The following is a 14,962-nucleotide window of genomic DNA, read 5'->3' on the forward strand; positions in this document are numbered from 1 at the left end:
TCTGTCAGTGATGTTTTATAGTTGTCAGCATACAAATCTTGAACTTCTTTCATTAAATTTATCCTAAGTATTTTATTTTTTGATGCTATTGTAAATGGAATTGCTATTTATTTATTTATTTATTTATTTATTTATTTATTTATTTATTTAGAGGGAGGGAAGGAGAGAGGGAGAGAGGGAGAGAGGGAGAAAGGGAGAAAGAGAATCCCAAGCAGGTTTCATGCTATCAGCACAGAGTCCGACATGGAGCAGGAGCCCACGAACCAGCAGATCATGACCTGAGCCAAAATCAAGAGTTGGACGCTCTACCGACTGAGCCACCCAGGCACCCCTGGGATGGCTCTCTTAATTTCCTTTTCTGTTTATTCGTTGCAAGTGTATAGAAAGAAACACAACTGATTTTTGTATATCGATGTCAGGTTCTGCAACCTTTCATATTGATGTCAGACTCTGTAACCTTGTTGGGCTTATTATTGGTTTTAATTGGTTTTTTTTTTTTTTTTTTTTTTTGGTTGATTCCTTGGACTGTTTTAAATACAATGAAATGGCATCTGTGAATAAAGACAATTTTAATTTTTCCTTTCCAAACTGAATGCCTTCTAATTCTTCTTCTTGCCTAATTGCCCTGGCTAGCATCTCTAGTACAATGTTGAATGGTAGTGGCACGAGAGGATATCCTTGTGTGGTTCCTGATCTTACAGGGAAAGTTTGCAGTTTTTTACCATTAAGAATCATTGTGGGGCGCCTGGGTGGCGCAGTCGGTTAAGCGTCCGACTTCAGCCAGGTCACGATCTCGCGGTCCGTGAGTTCGAGCCCCGCGTCGGGCTCTGGGCTGATGGCTCAGAGCCTGGAGCCTGTTTCTGATTCTGTGTCTCCCTCTCTCTCTGCCCCTCCCCCGTTCATGCTCTGTCTCTCTCTGTCCCAAAAATAAATAAACGTTGAAAAGAATCATTGTAACTGTGGGTTTTTCATAGATGCCCTTTATTGAGTTGGGGAAGTTTCCCTTCATTACTGGTTTGGTGAGTGTTTTTTTTTGTTTGTTTTTGTTTGTTTGTTTTTACCATGAGAGATGGTGAATGTTGTCAAATACTTATTCTGTATCTATTGATACTCAGAGGATTATGTGGTCTTTGTCTTTCATTCATGTATCTGTTTTACTCTCTATAGGAGTTTATTCCATCTTGTTTTACATTTGTTATTTGCTGTTTCTCTCGAATTGTTATGGGAAACAAGGGAGACATAAGATCTTTTTCTTCCTGGGTGAGGAATGGGTATTGAATCTATTTCTCAATTCTTTAAATCTCTGCACAACAGATAAAATGATAAAAGGTTGAAGACTGGCTTCGGTCTTAGACTGGCTAAGATTTTTATTGTATTTAATCCATGCAGTTGTCATGGCCAGTTCACAGTTGAGTTAGGAGAAGTTGCCATCAGATCCTTCCAGCACAGTGCCCTCACCCCGATTGACTCCCAGCAAGCACTGACTTGATATTGAAGAGTGTTTGCTTCCTAAAAATCAGCAGCACGCCGTAAGAGCCACATGACAAAGAGGTCCTTCCTGGTGTCCACCTTTCTATCCTCTGGTTTGGGGGTACTTGCCTCTTGGTACGAGGACAGTGTTTCCCAAGGGGCCCTGCTGACTCATGAATTTCACTGACCCAAAGTGTCAGGGGGAAATATGGATTAAATGTTACGGTGTTCAAGGTTTTGGCCTTTCAAAAAGGATAGTACGAAAGCTCTTCTCCTTAAAAGAAAAAAAACTTTAAATATGATAGAGTAGAAAAGGAAAAGAATTACCCATAACCTACCAGACCTTGTTAATTGGTGTTGTATGTCTTCCTAGAAATCTTCTCTTACGTGTTTTCTTCATGACTGTGACTTCAGGCCGTATATACATTTTCATGATCTGCTTTCCCGCCTTAACCTTATAAGATACGTATTTTTCATGTTAAAACGAATTCTAGGTAAATAACAACTTTAATGACTACACCTCCTAGAAAATTTAGTTAACCATTACCCTATTGATGGACATGCGGGTGGCCTACAGTTTGGGCTTTCACAAAAACACTGCTGTTTATAACCTTTTTTTTAGGGGCTGGAGTTGGAACATGGTCCTGTCGGTGTTTGTATTTAAAAACTAAGTGGTCCATGTGCTTACTCTCTGCAGACTAGGAATCGGGGGACATCTAGTGACTCTGTTCACTTACATTCTCTGTGCCGACGTCTGTCATCTGTGAAGTTAACCAAATTCCCTCGCAAAAACAGCATTACCACAGAAATTGACCATAATAAAAATATTTCCAAGGCTGGCATAAAGACCCATAATAACAGCAAGTTGTTGATTTCATTAGAAGGAAGTGCACCGCTGTGAATATATCACAATGAAGGCCTTTTCCCAGACCCTTGTCTGCATCGTGAGCCGTAGCACAAGTGCTCCGTTGTTCCCACAGCCGTAGCCGCTAGGGGAAATGACAACCATAACTTGTGACCTACAAGGCATTTTGGGTTTTCTTTGGACGTACAAAGAAACGAAAGTGAAATTTGTCCAAATTGGTAAGTCTTCCTTTGCGGGTTCAAATTTAGAAACCTAAATCCATGATGAGGATCTTCCTGTTTTATTATCATTTTGTGGTCTGTCAGAAGGGGGCTGGACACTTCCAGAAAGTCCCTTGGTGGAGCTCTGTTTCTAGTCAGAGAAAACGTGTGGTCCTCACGGGTTACCTTGGCTGCTACTAACGTGCACTCCCAGGGAGCCATCCAGGTAGATCAAATCCAGGCTGGTCAGGACCTGTGGGAACTGTGGCTGGGAGGGCAGTTAATTGAAGGGCAGGCCGTCCACACGTAGGTCAGGCTTCCCTCTTCTCTCTGCTTTTGTCCCTTTCCCCATGCCCGGGACCGCCATTCCGTCATGATCCCCTTGCCCTGCCCCCAGAGTTGATGCCCTCCTGCTGCCCGTGGTTCATCTGAACTCTCCCCACAACCTGCTCAGGGCTGCCCCACCCCCCTGGGCTGCCGTCTCCTCCACCCGCCCTTTTCCTTTCTCCCAGCAGAACAAACCATTCTGGTCCTTGGTGTGAGGAAAGCAATCCGAGCAGTTCCTCTTCCCGCTCACGGTGAAGTGAAAATACAGCCTTTTCGACTCTGCCTCGTTGTTTCGCATGACCTTCACACTCTTTCTCGGTCATTTCTTGTAGGTGTTAAAAAAAAAAAAGTACTTCCTCCTCTTTGATGATCTGATTTAAAAGATAGTAATCACAATATTTTTAGCTTTGAATGAGTTTCAGAATCTGTGTCCAGGGCCATCTCTTTTTGCTTCCCAGGAAACCCAAGAGAAGTCCCATAGGTATTCTGGAACCTTCTTCAGGTTTGCCTGTTCTGAGATTTTAGAAATTAGAATAAGGTAAATACTGAGCTCTTCGGATCAGGTTGGCTGAAAGCTACGTAATGCTGTCACCTAAAACCGAGGAGTAAAAGGAGTGAAGAGGATAGGAGCCAGATTGTGGCCGTGCAAAGGGATACTTTTTTTTTTTTGAAGTTTATTTTATTTTTTTAATTTTTATTTTGAGAGAGAGAGAGACAGAGAGAGACAGAGAGAATGAGAATGAGCAAGGGAGGGGCAGAGAGAGAGGGGAACAGAGGATCTGAAGCCGGCTCTGTACTGACAACAGTGAGCCCAATGTGAGGCTCGAACGCACAAACCGTGAGACCATGACCTGAGCCAAAGTCAGAAGGTCAACCAGCTGAGCTACCCAGGTGCCCCGTATTTTATTCTTAGAGAGAGGGAGAGGGGGAGAGAGACAATCCCAAGCAGGCTCCGCGCTATCAGTGCAGAGTCCGACGTGGGGTTCAAACTCACAAACCGTGAGATCATGACCCGAGCCGAAACTAAGAGTCAACCAAATGAGCCACTCAGGCGCCCTGGCATACTTTTTTTTTTTTTTAAATGTAATAAGTCACTTACTTATGTCTTGTAATCAAATAGCATAATAGCAATTATATCTACAGTCAGATGCATCTAACTGTGGCAAATATTATGAAATTCTAGCACTAAATTCTCTTTATGTGTTCACTCTTTATACTTCCAATTTTGTTGCTCATTTTTGTGCTCACAACTCGAAAGCTTGGAGTACCTGTGCCCTATACAGTTAGCACACTTTGAGTAGCACCATCTTCTGGCCTCTGGAAGAAGGAAAAAGTTCTTTTTTTTTTTTTTTTAATTTTTTTTTAACGTTTATTTATTTTTGAGACAGAGAGAGACAGAGCATGAACAGGGGAGGGTCAGAGAGAGGGAGACACAGAATCCGAAACAGGCTCCAGGCTCCGAGCTGTCAGCACAGAGCCCGACACGGGGCTTGAACTCACGGACCGTGAGATCATGACCTGAGCTGAAGTCGGCTGCTTAACCGACTGAGCCACCCAGGCACCCCAAAAGTTCTTTTTTTTAAAGCAAACTGAAAGTCAAGGAGAGGTGTTCTCAGGAAGGTGTCCAAGACCGATCCTGTGTGGGTAGTGTTTTGAAGCAATACCTATGCTGCCTCGATTTCCCCTGACAGATTGGAGCCTGTGGTGCCCGCCAGTGCCCCCTGCAGTGTCGTCATTGTTGGCAAGTTGGTCTGCTCACTGGATCTCAGCCTCCTAACGGCAGAGCCCCTGTCCCCAGCACAGCGAGGCCGCTCTCCCCGTCGGGGGCCAGAAGTGTCCCCAGTCCAGTCCTGTTCCCTCTGCTCTCCTGCCACCTTGGCCTGGAGGTGACCCGCACAGAAGCAGAAGCAACCCAGGCTGTATCAGGCTGGCAGGTGGGGGTGGCCTTCGAATGGGACCACGGTTGTCATCAGAGAAGAGGTACGGGAAAAGCCAGAAGCAAAAGTAATTCTGTAGGAAGAGTTCTGTGGTGGCTGTAATGGAGAGGACTCTCATTTGACTGTGCGTGATGCACGTGTCTCTCTGAAGAGAAGCAAAGCCACCTTAGACCGCCACCTAGCCCAGGTCCAAGGCAGGCGGGCCACATTTAGATGGCCATTAGAGCGCCAGGAATGGAATTTAAACACGAGTGTGAACGGGAATAATGAGGTGCCATCACTGTTTTCCAGGTCCTATATTTAATGCCTCCGTGCATTCAGACACACCGTCGGTTATCCGGGGAGATCTGATCAAGCTGTTTTGTATCATCGCTGTTGAAGGAGGAGCGCTGGATCCAGGTATTTCTCTCTGTCTTGCCTCCTGCTCCATGTTGCTTTCCCTGAATGTGTCTCGTGTCTTCCCACTGTGTTGCGTAGACCTGGAGGCCAGGGATTAGACTCTCTGCTGATCCCAAATTGCCTAGCTCAGGACCTGGTACTCAGTAGGTGTTTAATAAATACTTGTCCATGGAGGCATCTGTGCGTTAGAGGATTCCAGACACTGGAACATGAGCTCTCAAGGCAATCAGTGGGCCACTTCCGGGGCCGATTCAAGCTGCTTTGAAACCTACCAGCAGAGTCCAGCCCCTTTCCCTGGTCTTTCATTCATTTATTCATTCAGAGATGCATTGAGCGTCTTCTGTCAACAGGTGCTGGGAATAGAGGAGGCACTAGAACACTCTACGTCTCTTCTCACGGAGCTTGCCACCTGATTAAGGAGACAGAAATCACCATATAACGTAATATCAGGTGGTGTTAAGTCTGTGATGAAATACAGAGCAGAGTAAATGGGGCGAGCGACCAGGCGGTGCTATTGTTTAAATTCTTGGGAAACCTTTGTAAACCTTTTCTTTGCAAAAAATATTAGCACTGCCAACAGGACGCCTGGGAGCCGTGGGCCATCAGTCTTACACCTGTTCTGCCTGGCCCCCTTCAGCGACCAGTCGGTGTCTTCGCCTGACACTTAGACCCGCAGGGTTTGAAAGGAATGGAGCTCTGCGCAGAGACCACTGGATGCGTGGCCCTGGGGTGGGCACGGGAAGCAGGTTTTCATTCTGTATTCAGGGCAGGTTGTAAGCAACGCGAGGACGGCCTGCAGGGAAACCACAGTGAACGGCATGATCCCTCTGGCATCGAGCAGCGGAGGCCTGGGTGGCCGCAGGCCCTCCGGCCCGCGGTTCGGGTAGCCACTACTGCAGGGTCAGCAGTTATGTTCCATAAAGGGTTCCGGTGAGAGGTATTTTTGGCCTCGTGGGAGGCCTGCAGCGGTCACCTCTGCAGCAGTCACCTCCGCAGCAGTCACCTCCGCAGCGAGAGCAGCCGCGGACAGTATGTAAGCAAATGCGCTTGGCTGTGTTCCACCGAAGCTTTATTGACAAAAATAGGCGGTGGGCTGGGTCTGGCCTGCGGGCTGCAGGTTACGGACCCCGGGACTAGCTGGTTGATACCGAATTGGTTCTTGCAGGGAGCCTCAACATGGTTGAGGTTTAGAGGTGGGAGAAAGAAGAATTGGTGAAAAAGAAAAGAAGTCCCTCCGAGCCACCAGTTGGTTAGCTCTGTTCTCAAGGTGCGGGGTAGGGTGCCTCGGTCTCGGATAAGCTGAGATGTGGACTGGGGGGGGAGGGGGGGACAGAGTGGGGTTCAGAAGTAGAAACGGAAGTGAAAGTAATAGAGGCTGGCAGGAGGAGGGGAGGTACATCCTTTTCAGCGGTTGGTACCATGTTTACCCTTGAAGCTCGTTTGTGACACGTGCAAAAATAAATCATGTAAATGTTCATGCTCAGCAAATTAATGGGTCCCCGTATATTAATCATGCCCTTAATATAAGAGTCTTTTCCCCCAGGGTAATTACCGAAGCTATAGGTGGCTGTTATCATGCAGATCACAGTTTTCCAGAACTTTGCACCCGTGGACGGTGTGGGTGGAAGATTCTGAATAATTAAGCACACGCTATAATTCAGTTTTTCCTCATGCATCCGATGGGCCGTGAAGGAATTCTCTTTTGGAAAGGACATACCACATACGTGGGCCAAGCGCCAAGGCGCTCTTGTGCCCAGAAGGGGAGGGACGGGGCAGATCGTGTGGCCCTTTAGAGGCGGTGTCTTAGGTCACGCCCTCTAGAAGCAAAGCCCCGAGACAGGTGTGCAAGTGATTAATTGAAGTTGTGCGCCCAGGGAGTGAGGGAGTCCAGCCGGGCAAGGGAAGGAAGCTAGGCAAAGACGTGACTTCAGAACGAGTCTTAACTCCCCACGGCGATTTCTGGCGCGTGGGTTGTACCACGGAGTATGGCCTCCTTGAGGTGAGGGACTGGGCTTTTAGATCCCCGCCATCAGTCAGCCACTGTTCACGGGCTGAACGGTTGGGGAGCAAGGGTGTTTCCTAACCTCCAGGAGGTGGCTTCCGTCAGCTGAGGCTGACCCTCGCCAAGAGGGCACGGGTGTGAGAGTGTTAGCAGTCAGCACCGTCAGCAGCTGGTCGGGGCGGGCACCGCGAGCCTCTGCTACAGGCGCTAACGCCCTCCCTGTTAGCACCTGTTTGTGGACCGTGTGTGTCGTACTGTGGAGGTAGGGCTAGTGAGCGCTTCCTACGTGCGAGGTGCTGTTCTAAGCATCTTGCAGAGATAGCTAACTTAACCACGGTGAAGCCGTTAATACTCATTTTACAGCCGAGGAAACTGAGCCGCGGGGAATTAAGTCACTCCTCCAGGCCACGTGGCCCGCCAGTACTGGTCCAGCCCGGGAGCCTGGCCCTCCAGGCCGGCCTCAGCTCTGTGAGGCGCGGCGGGACTGGGGGACGAATCAGAGCCCACATAACGGGGACAGCAGTTGTGACTTTGCCTTTGGTAACCGCCCCGCGTCCGCAGGCGACAGCTGCACTGAGCACGTGACCATGATCCCGGGGGCCCCCTCTGCCCTGGCACCGTGAGGGCGTGAGGATGTTGACAGCACTTCCTCTGCCCCCCCTTCCCCCGGGGAGTTGGTCTTCTTGGCAAGAGGTGACCCACACACTGAGAACAATCCGATTTTCTGCTCAAGTGCCACAGCGGACCAGGGGGAGGGAAAGCAGGTATTTTGAGCGTTGGCGTGGAGAGCTGTCATCCTGTGGGTAGGGAGCTGAGGTTTGCTCTGGCGCTTAGCATTTTCAGAGCAAGTTGGAAAGGACTTAACCATGTGGGTAATTTTGTACAAAGTCTTGCTTTTGTTTTTTTTCTTTTAATACGTAAGCACCTGAATACCGTTTGCCTTGACGTAGCGCTATTGGAGGTCACCAGTGTATTTTCGCTCGTGAATAAATGTTACTTTTTGTTTAACAGACATGGGGTAATTTCACATGTATGCAGAAAGCCTTGTCAAGTGAATTTGAGAGAAAACGGTGTTGGGGGCGCCCGGGGGGCTCAGTTGGTTGAGCGTCCGGCTTCGGCTCAGGTCGTGATCTCACGGTTTGTGGGTTCTAGCCCCGCTTCGGGCTCTGTGCTGACAGCTCGGAGCCTGGAGCCTGCTTCGGATTCTGTGTCTCCCTCTCTCTCTGCCCCTCCCCTGCTCACGCTCTGTCTCTCTCTCTTACTGGCTCTGAGAGGTGAATAAACATTTAAACACAGAGAGAGAAAACCGTGTTTGTGGCCTCGTGGTCCTTTCTTGCCTGCTGGATGTGTCCCAGTTCTGACACTGCTTCTCCACTGGGAACGGCCAGAGGAAGAGGTCAGGGGCTCATGGCGTGTGCTCTGACTTCACACCCTGTGAGCATTGCCTCTTGTACCAGTCTTCTTTGTCAAATGCCCATCTTCATTTATTTGACGCTGTTAGAGCCCTCGTTTTGCAGGGTACTTTAAGGTTCAGTAGTATTCCTCTCTGGGACTGTTAAGTTGTGTTCAATTTTCTCAGTTTGACGTTTTTTTTTTCCTCTTGTCTGGAACTTGAGTGCTTCGGCCGGGGAAGAAAAGGACTGAGAACAAAAAATCTAAACTGTTGACACTGAATTGTGTACAGGTCACTTTACGTACCTTTTGTCCTTGACCGCGGTTAGCGGCCTCTGGGTCTGGGCTCTTCTGCCTGAAATGTCAAGGAACACTGCTGTGGGAGACAGTTTGGGGTGCCCGTTGGGCTGGGCGGTGGCAGCAGGGTAGAGAGGTCAGATTCCGGGGGCGCCTGGGTGGCTTAGTCGGTCAAGCGTCCGACTCCTGCTCTCGGATCGTGGGTTCTCGCACCGCATCGGGCTCTGCGCTGACAGCAGCCTGCTTGGATTCTGTCTTCCCCCTCTCTGTCTGCCCCTCCCTTGCTCACTCTCCCTTTGCCTTTCTCTGTCAAAATAAATGAATTAAAAAAAAAGAGGGCGGAGTCAGGGCGCCTGGGTGGCTCAGCCAGTTAAGTGTCCGAGTTCGGCTCAGGTCACGATCTCACGATTTGTGAGTTCGAGCCCCGTGTCAGGCTCTGTGCTGACAGCTCGGAGCCTGGAGCCTGCTTTGGATTCTGTCTCCCTCTCTTTCTGACCCTCCCCCGCTTCTGCTCTGTCTCTCTCAAAACTACATAAATGTAAAAAAAAAAAAAAAAAAAGGGCAGAGTCCGCAGCTACGCTCCCTGGGTGAAGCCACACGTTCTCCCACCCCTGGCTCTGTGACCTCGAATAAGGTATTTGGTCCCGCCGTTGAGCGGGCAGTGTGACAGAGCCGTCATCGTGGGGTCGCGAGGATCCAGTGAGACCCAAGGCATACAGGCCAGCGCTGGCCCCTGGCGAGGTTACGCGCGTGTTAGCCTCGTGTGGTGTTTCCGCCCGTTGCGCTGATCCGGGGTTTTGGCGTGGTCTGTAATCCACAGACGACATGGCCTTTGACGTGTCCTGGTTCGCGGTGCACTCCTTCGGTCTGGACAAGGCTCCCGTCCTCCTGTCTTCTCTGGATCGGAAGGGGATTGTGACCACGGCCGAGAGAGACCGGAAGAGCGAGCTCAGCCTGGAGCGTGTGGGCGTGCTGGAATTCTTGCTGCGAGTCCATGGCTCCGAGGACCAGGACTTTGGCAACTACTACTGCTCCGTGACCCCGTGGGTGAGGTCCCCAACAGGCTCCTGGCAGAAGGAGGCAGAGATCTACTCCAAGCCCATCTTTGTGACTGTGAAGATGGATGGTAAGGAGGACGTCCGGTTACGTCTCTGGGCTGTGCGGCAGCCGACAGGGTCAGGTGGCCGCCCTTCGAGGAATGTGCCACCCAGCACCCGGCCCTCTCTCTCTCTGTAGACCTGCCCTGGGCCGGCACGCAGAAGGAGGCCTTGCTGCTACCCCAGGTGCGGCATCGTGTGCCCAAGCCGCCACCGGGAGGTGGTGGTTAGGACTTACCGGAGAGACGTTTGATGGTTTCTCCGAATTCTGTGCAGACCCCTTTCCCTGTCACGGGGCTGGCATGGATTCTGCCAGGCAGAGCCAGAGAACGGCATCGAGGGAGCGGGTTCAGGGCCCCGGGAGAGGCGGTGAGTGGGTTCCTGCCCCTCCTGCCCTCTTGGTTTTGCTTCTTGGAAAAGGGAGGATCCAACTGGTGTCATTAGCATGCAGGGGTTCTTTCCGGAACCCTGGGACGAGAAGGAGGCTCCCTGCCTTGTTGGCCCACACCGGCCTCCAGAGTCATTCTAGCTAGGTGGTTGGAGGGCCCCCTTCCCACCCCTCTGTTCCCCGAGCATCCCAGAGCGGGGGCAGCTGTTCCTGGGCTAATGAGAAACCTGTCTTCTCTGCAAAAACTTGAGAGTACACGTTAATAGAGAAATTCCCCGGAGAGAATTAAAGCCCCGGCGCCTCCGAGGGTTAGGGGACAGCTTTGAGTGGGTGTCCCTGAGGAGATGTCAGTGTGGGGGAGACTGGAACTGGAGCCCCAGCTTGTCCATGGATGCCTTAGCCTCTGTGGCACTCTGTCTCCTCTGCCGTGCGATGGGCTCTTCCGAAAGGTGAGCGACATTAAATGCCAGCTGCCGGCAGGCGTGCTAGCACCCGCGCAAAGAGTGCTGCTGCTTCTGGGAGAAGGGACTTGGGATTTGGGGGTGTGCGGTCCGTACCGTGTCTGTGCATTCCTGAAACTTCGTCATTTATCCCCTGTTTGCATCGCAGAAATTCCTTGTTTCAAGTAGCTCCATATGAAAAGCCAGATTTCCTGAACAAGGGAGGGAATTATTCACTTTCCTGGATAATCGACTCTAGTGTTACTTAAAATAGCCCCGCTAGTACACTTCAGTTATTCGATGCACAGAATTGATGTATGAACAGTGTTGTGTTTTTTTTTTTTTTAAAGGACGCATCTGCTGCTGAATGTGCGGCGCCCTTATACTGACTTTTAAAAATCAGTCTCCTGCCAAAACCCTAAAAAGCAAGCTGACATTCAGAGACATCAAACGAACGAAATCTTTCTCCCGGTTTTTTGTTTCTCCCCCACAGAACCGGGCGGGATGTCATGTGCTCACTTTGTGGGCAGATAAGAGGGCTCCTGCCCGGAGCGCTGCGCTAGGTGCTGGGGACAGCTTGAGTGCCAGCTGGGCCCCGCGGGGACACCCGCTTGGGTGGGGAGGAGAGGGGAGGGGAGGGGAGGGGGCAGGCTTCCCGAGGCCGCCTCCTCGCACCACTGACGGGCATCCCCCTGTTCCTTCCCTCCAGTGCTGAACGCCTTCAAGTACCCGCTGCTGATCGGCGTGGGCCTGTCCACCGTCATCGGGCTCCTGTCCTGCCTCATCGGGTACTGTAGCTCCCACTGGTGCTGTAAGAAGGAGGTCCAGGAGACAAGGCGTGAGCGCCGCCGCCTCATGTCCATGGAAATGGACTAGGCCACGCCGGGGGAGCCGCGACAGGGGCGGTCTAGGAGCGACGGGGCGGGAGGAGGACCGCGATCTTTTTCACGCGCAGTGTGTGACACTAGAAACCAGTCCTCTCCGATCTCAGGTGGGACCGGGCGCTCCCTCCCCCCCGCATGTCAAGTTCTGAGCGCGGACACGTTTACCAGCCCACGACTCTTCTTCCCACGGCACTTTCTGGTAGAACAATCGCGTGTGTGTGTTCCCGGCTGCGGCTTTTTAATGGTTACCCTCTGTCTAATTTTTTTCTCCTACCGGTTTATAGATCTCTGACCTGTGTGTGTTCGTATGTTTGGTTTCGAGGGGTCGCGGTGAGGAAGGACGGTGGCTCTCAGAGTTCTTTGTCTTAGGTGAGGACAGAGCTGCCCGCCGGGAGCCAGCTTCCGTGTCGGGCCCGTGTTAGGAGGGCCGCTAGACGAAGCCGTCCGCCCCGGCCCAGCGACAACACAGACCTGTGCCGCAGGCTCATTCGTGGCATTGACCACCCTACCCACCCCGTATTTTCAGGGGTTTAGACATTTGAAATCTAAACTTGCAGTATGTAACTTCTTACTGAGCCCAAATGCTTTTTTTTTCTTTTCCTTTTCCTTTTTTTTTTTTTTTTGTTTTGCTTCTCTGCCCCCTTTCCATTTCTTTCGTATTTGCTTTATGTGAGCGTGCTGAAATGGCCCTGGAATCTAGAATTTGGCTCCCCACCAAGCACCTTATCTTGCCACCTTAGCCTTAAGAATGAATATGAAGAAAAATACACAGCCACCTCTGTCCGGGGCAGTAAGAAGGTCCTCAAGGAAGACGAGGTTGGGGACAAGGGAAGGAGCAGGCCCTCACTCCGATGGTTCTGAGGCCGCCGTGCCTCAGGGGGCCCCAGGGAGCGCAGAAGAGGGTCCTGGGGGGTCAGCTGTCCTCGGCTCGGGCCAGGAGTGTCGGGGGTGCCGGGGCTGTGTCTGGAGGAGGACGCCACCTCCGTCCCCCTCTCCAGCCCTTCGTGGAAGGCGAAGGCCTCGGCCACCGAGGGACACCCACACGTGTACCCCACGTCCTTCGTGGCTGCTTGGGCTCCTTAATGTGAAGGTGTATTGCTGCTTGCAAGACTGACCGACTTCACAGAAGCAGAAATTGCCTGGAAGAACCGTGCATTTTCCATGACCTTTTCAGCCCTTCAAGTCGTCGTAAGACCCCCCGCCGGGGGTCAGCAAGCAAGGGTACGCTTTGTGGTATGTTTGCTTTCCTGTTAGGAACACGAAGGAAACCAGCAATTTACTGCCGTGTGAACAGCCTACAAAGTAGATCTGAGAGCAATCCGTTTTGCCCGACTGCTCGTACCCGGAGTAGGACGCGGACCAAAAGAGCTCCTCTGCTCCCTGAGGCATCTGCCCCTGCATAGCACTGGCCTTTCGGAAGCATCCCAGTGGGCTTTCTGAGGCTCACTGGTGAGTCATGCCCCGCATTGCAATCCTCTGCGCTTTCATCCTGGCTCTGACGGATCTCACGCTGCTCTGTCTTCCGAAGGGAAAAAAGATTCGTTTGTTTTGAGCAATAAAGTCCTACAAAATGATGGCCATTCATGTGCGGCTCTTTGTCACAAGGGGCCAGACGAGCCACACTCCCCCGCCCACCGGCTCACCATCGTCCCCGCTGCTTCCCTCCCTGCGCTGCCCACAGCCCACTCTGCCCTTGTCACTGAGTCACCCCCAGGAGGCAGATTGCCACCCCGCTTCCCTTTTCGTCCTGCCCACCTAGGGGACCACTCACGGTAGACGCCGTGTTAACGGTAGTGGCACAAGTGAGTTCCAAGCCCAGCACCTGCCCCACCCGAGCACGGGTGACCAGAGGAACAGGAGGAGGCCTTGATGGCACTAGATTCGGGTCTTTTCTACCAGTTGTTTCTTAACTATGCTATCTCAGAGGAGGTGGGTCCCAGGTGATTGTATATACGGGAACGGAAGAGGGAACACACATTCACAGGTGCTATGTTAGGGACACCAGTGCCCTTTGAGTCCACACAGTTATCACCATTAAAAGAAGGTTCAGGATTGTCGTAGTGCAGGCCCTTCTTGGTAGAGCAAAGGGTACCTTGCTGTGAGTGTGGCCAGGTGGCCCCAGGTATGCGTTAAAACCATGGATGGGTCACGCCAGACACACGGCAAGTGACAGGTGTTCACATGCTGTACCTTCTGCTCTCAAACCGCCACTGCTGGGGGTATCGCTCCGTGGCAGAGCATTTGACTGCAAACTGCCACTGCAGCTCGAGGCTGGGGTTGCTAAGGCATTGACCCCAACCCCACCCTGTGCTCGTGGGGCTGGCCACACTGCCAGTCGCCTAGGGGCTGGCACAGAGGAGGACGAAATCCCAGGGTGTTGTACCAGGGACCTCACTCCATCCAGGGCCAGAAACTGGCCTGGAATGTGTGTCCTTTTAAATATGTGAGATACACTCTCTTGCTGTACCAAATACGGCTCCCCCCCCCCAAAGTGCTCTTCTGGAAGGGGGTTTCTGCCAGAGGCACTGGTGTGAACAAAAAGAAGAACCTAGCCACAATTCACACAGATGAAATTGCACTTCTTAACAAAAAGAAACTTTATAAACAGTTTGGTTTGTTGTTTTTTTTTTTTTCCTAATCATAAAAACAGCCCCCAGGAAGAGCCTAAGCTATGTTCAGATAGAAGCCTCAAAATTACTTTCAATTGTTTACTTTATGATGTTTACATAACACTTTTCACTTTTTAAAAAAGAAAAAAGAAAAAAAAATGCAAACTCTGACTTTTTAACAACGCTTCGGATTTTTCATGGGACGATGGAACTCTGACTCACCAACTGGATTTAAATGTTAATTTAGAAATGTATTTATTTGTGTGTTTCCCTCCCCCTCCCCCCCCCCACGTGGCTTTTCCTTAAGATCCTGGCAAAGGACATCCCTTCTGCCCAGACCCTTGTCTGTTTCCCCCGGTGGCTCTCGCTTCTTGCTTTACAGACTGCCTGCAGCCATGATTTTGTCACTGACATCCGTGAGCCAAAGACTGAGCCTTTTGGGCAGGAATAATAAGCAATACTACACAACTTGCTACTTTCAGAAAACTTGTGTTTTTTTTTTAGCTTCACCGATGGCAGCAGAGGAAGAAGGGATCTGGGATTTCGGTAAGTCCTCCTCTGCTGTTTGACCAAATTCTCCGTGATAAATATTGCGCGCAGATCGCTAGGAGGAGAAAAAAAAAAAAAAGTTGACTCTCTGTCTTTCTTAGCGTCG

General features: G+C 51.0%; 1 protein-coding gene across 1 annotated transcript in view; it reads left to right on the plus strand.

Moving 5' to 3' along the window:
• PTGFRN (prostaglandin F2 receptor inhibitor) overlaps positions 1 to 13,272 on the plus strand; it is an 85,419-nt gene extending 72,147 nt beyond the window's left edge. The window contains exons 7-9 of the mRNA XM_023259040.2: positions 5,091 to 5,198; positions 9,710 to 10,015; positions 11,524 to 13,272. Coding sequence (XP_023114808.1) covers positions 5,091 to 5,198; positions 9,710 to 10,015; positions 11,524 to 11,690 — 581 coding nt within the window. The 3' untranslated portion in view covers positions 11,691 to 13,272. The remainder of the gene's footprint in view (positions 1 to 5,090; positions 5,199 to 9,709; positions 10,016 to 11,523) is intronic.
• Positions 13,273 to 14,962: the final 1,690 nt, after the last annotated feature.

Source organism: Felis catus, chromosome C1 (assembly GCF_018350175.1).
Source record: "Felis catus isolate Fca126 chromosome C1, F.catus_Fca126_mat1.0, whole genome shotgun sequence".
Lineage (NCBI taxonomy): Eukaryota > Metazoa > Chordata > Mammalia > Carnivora > Felidae > Felis > Felis catus.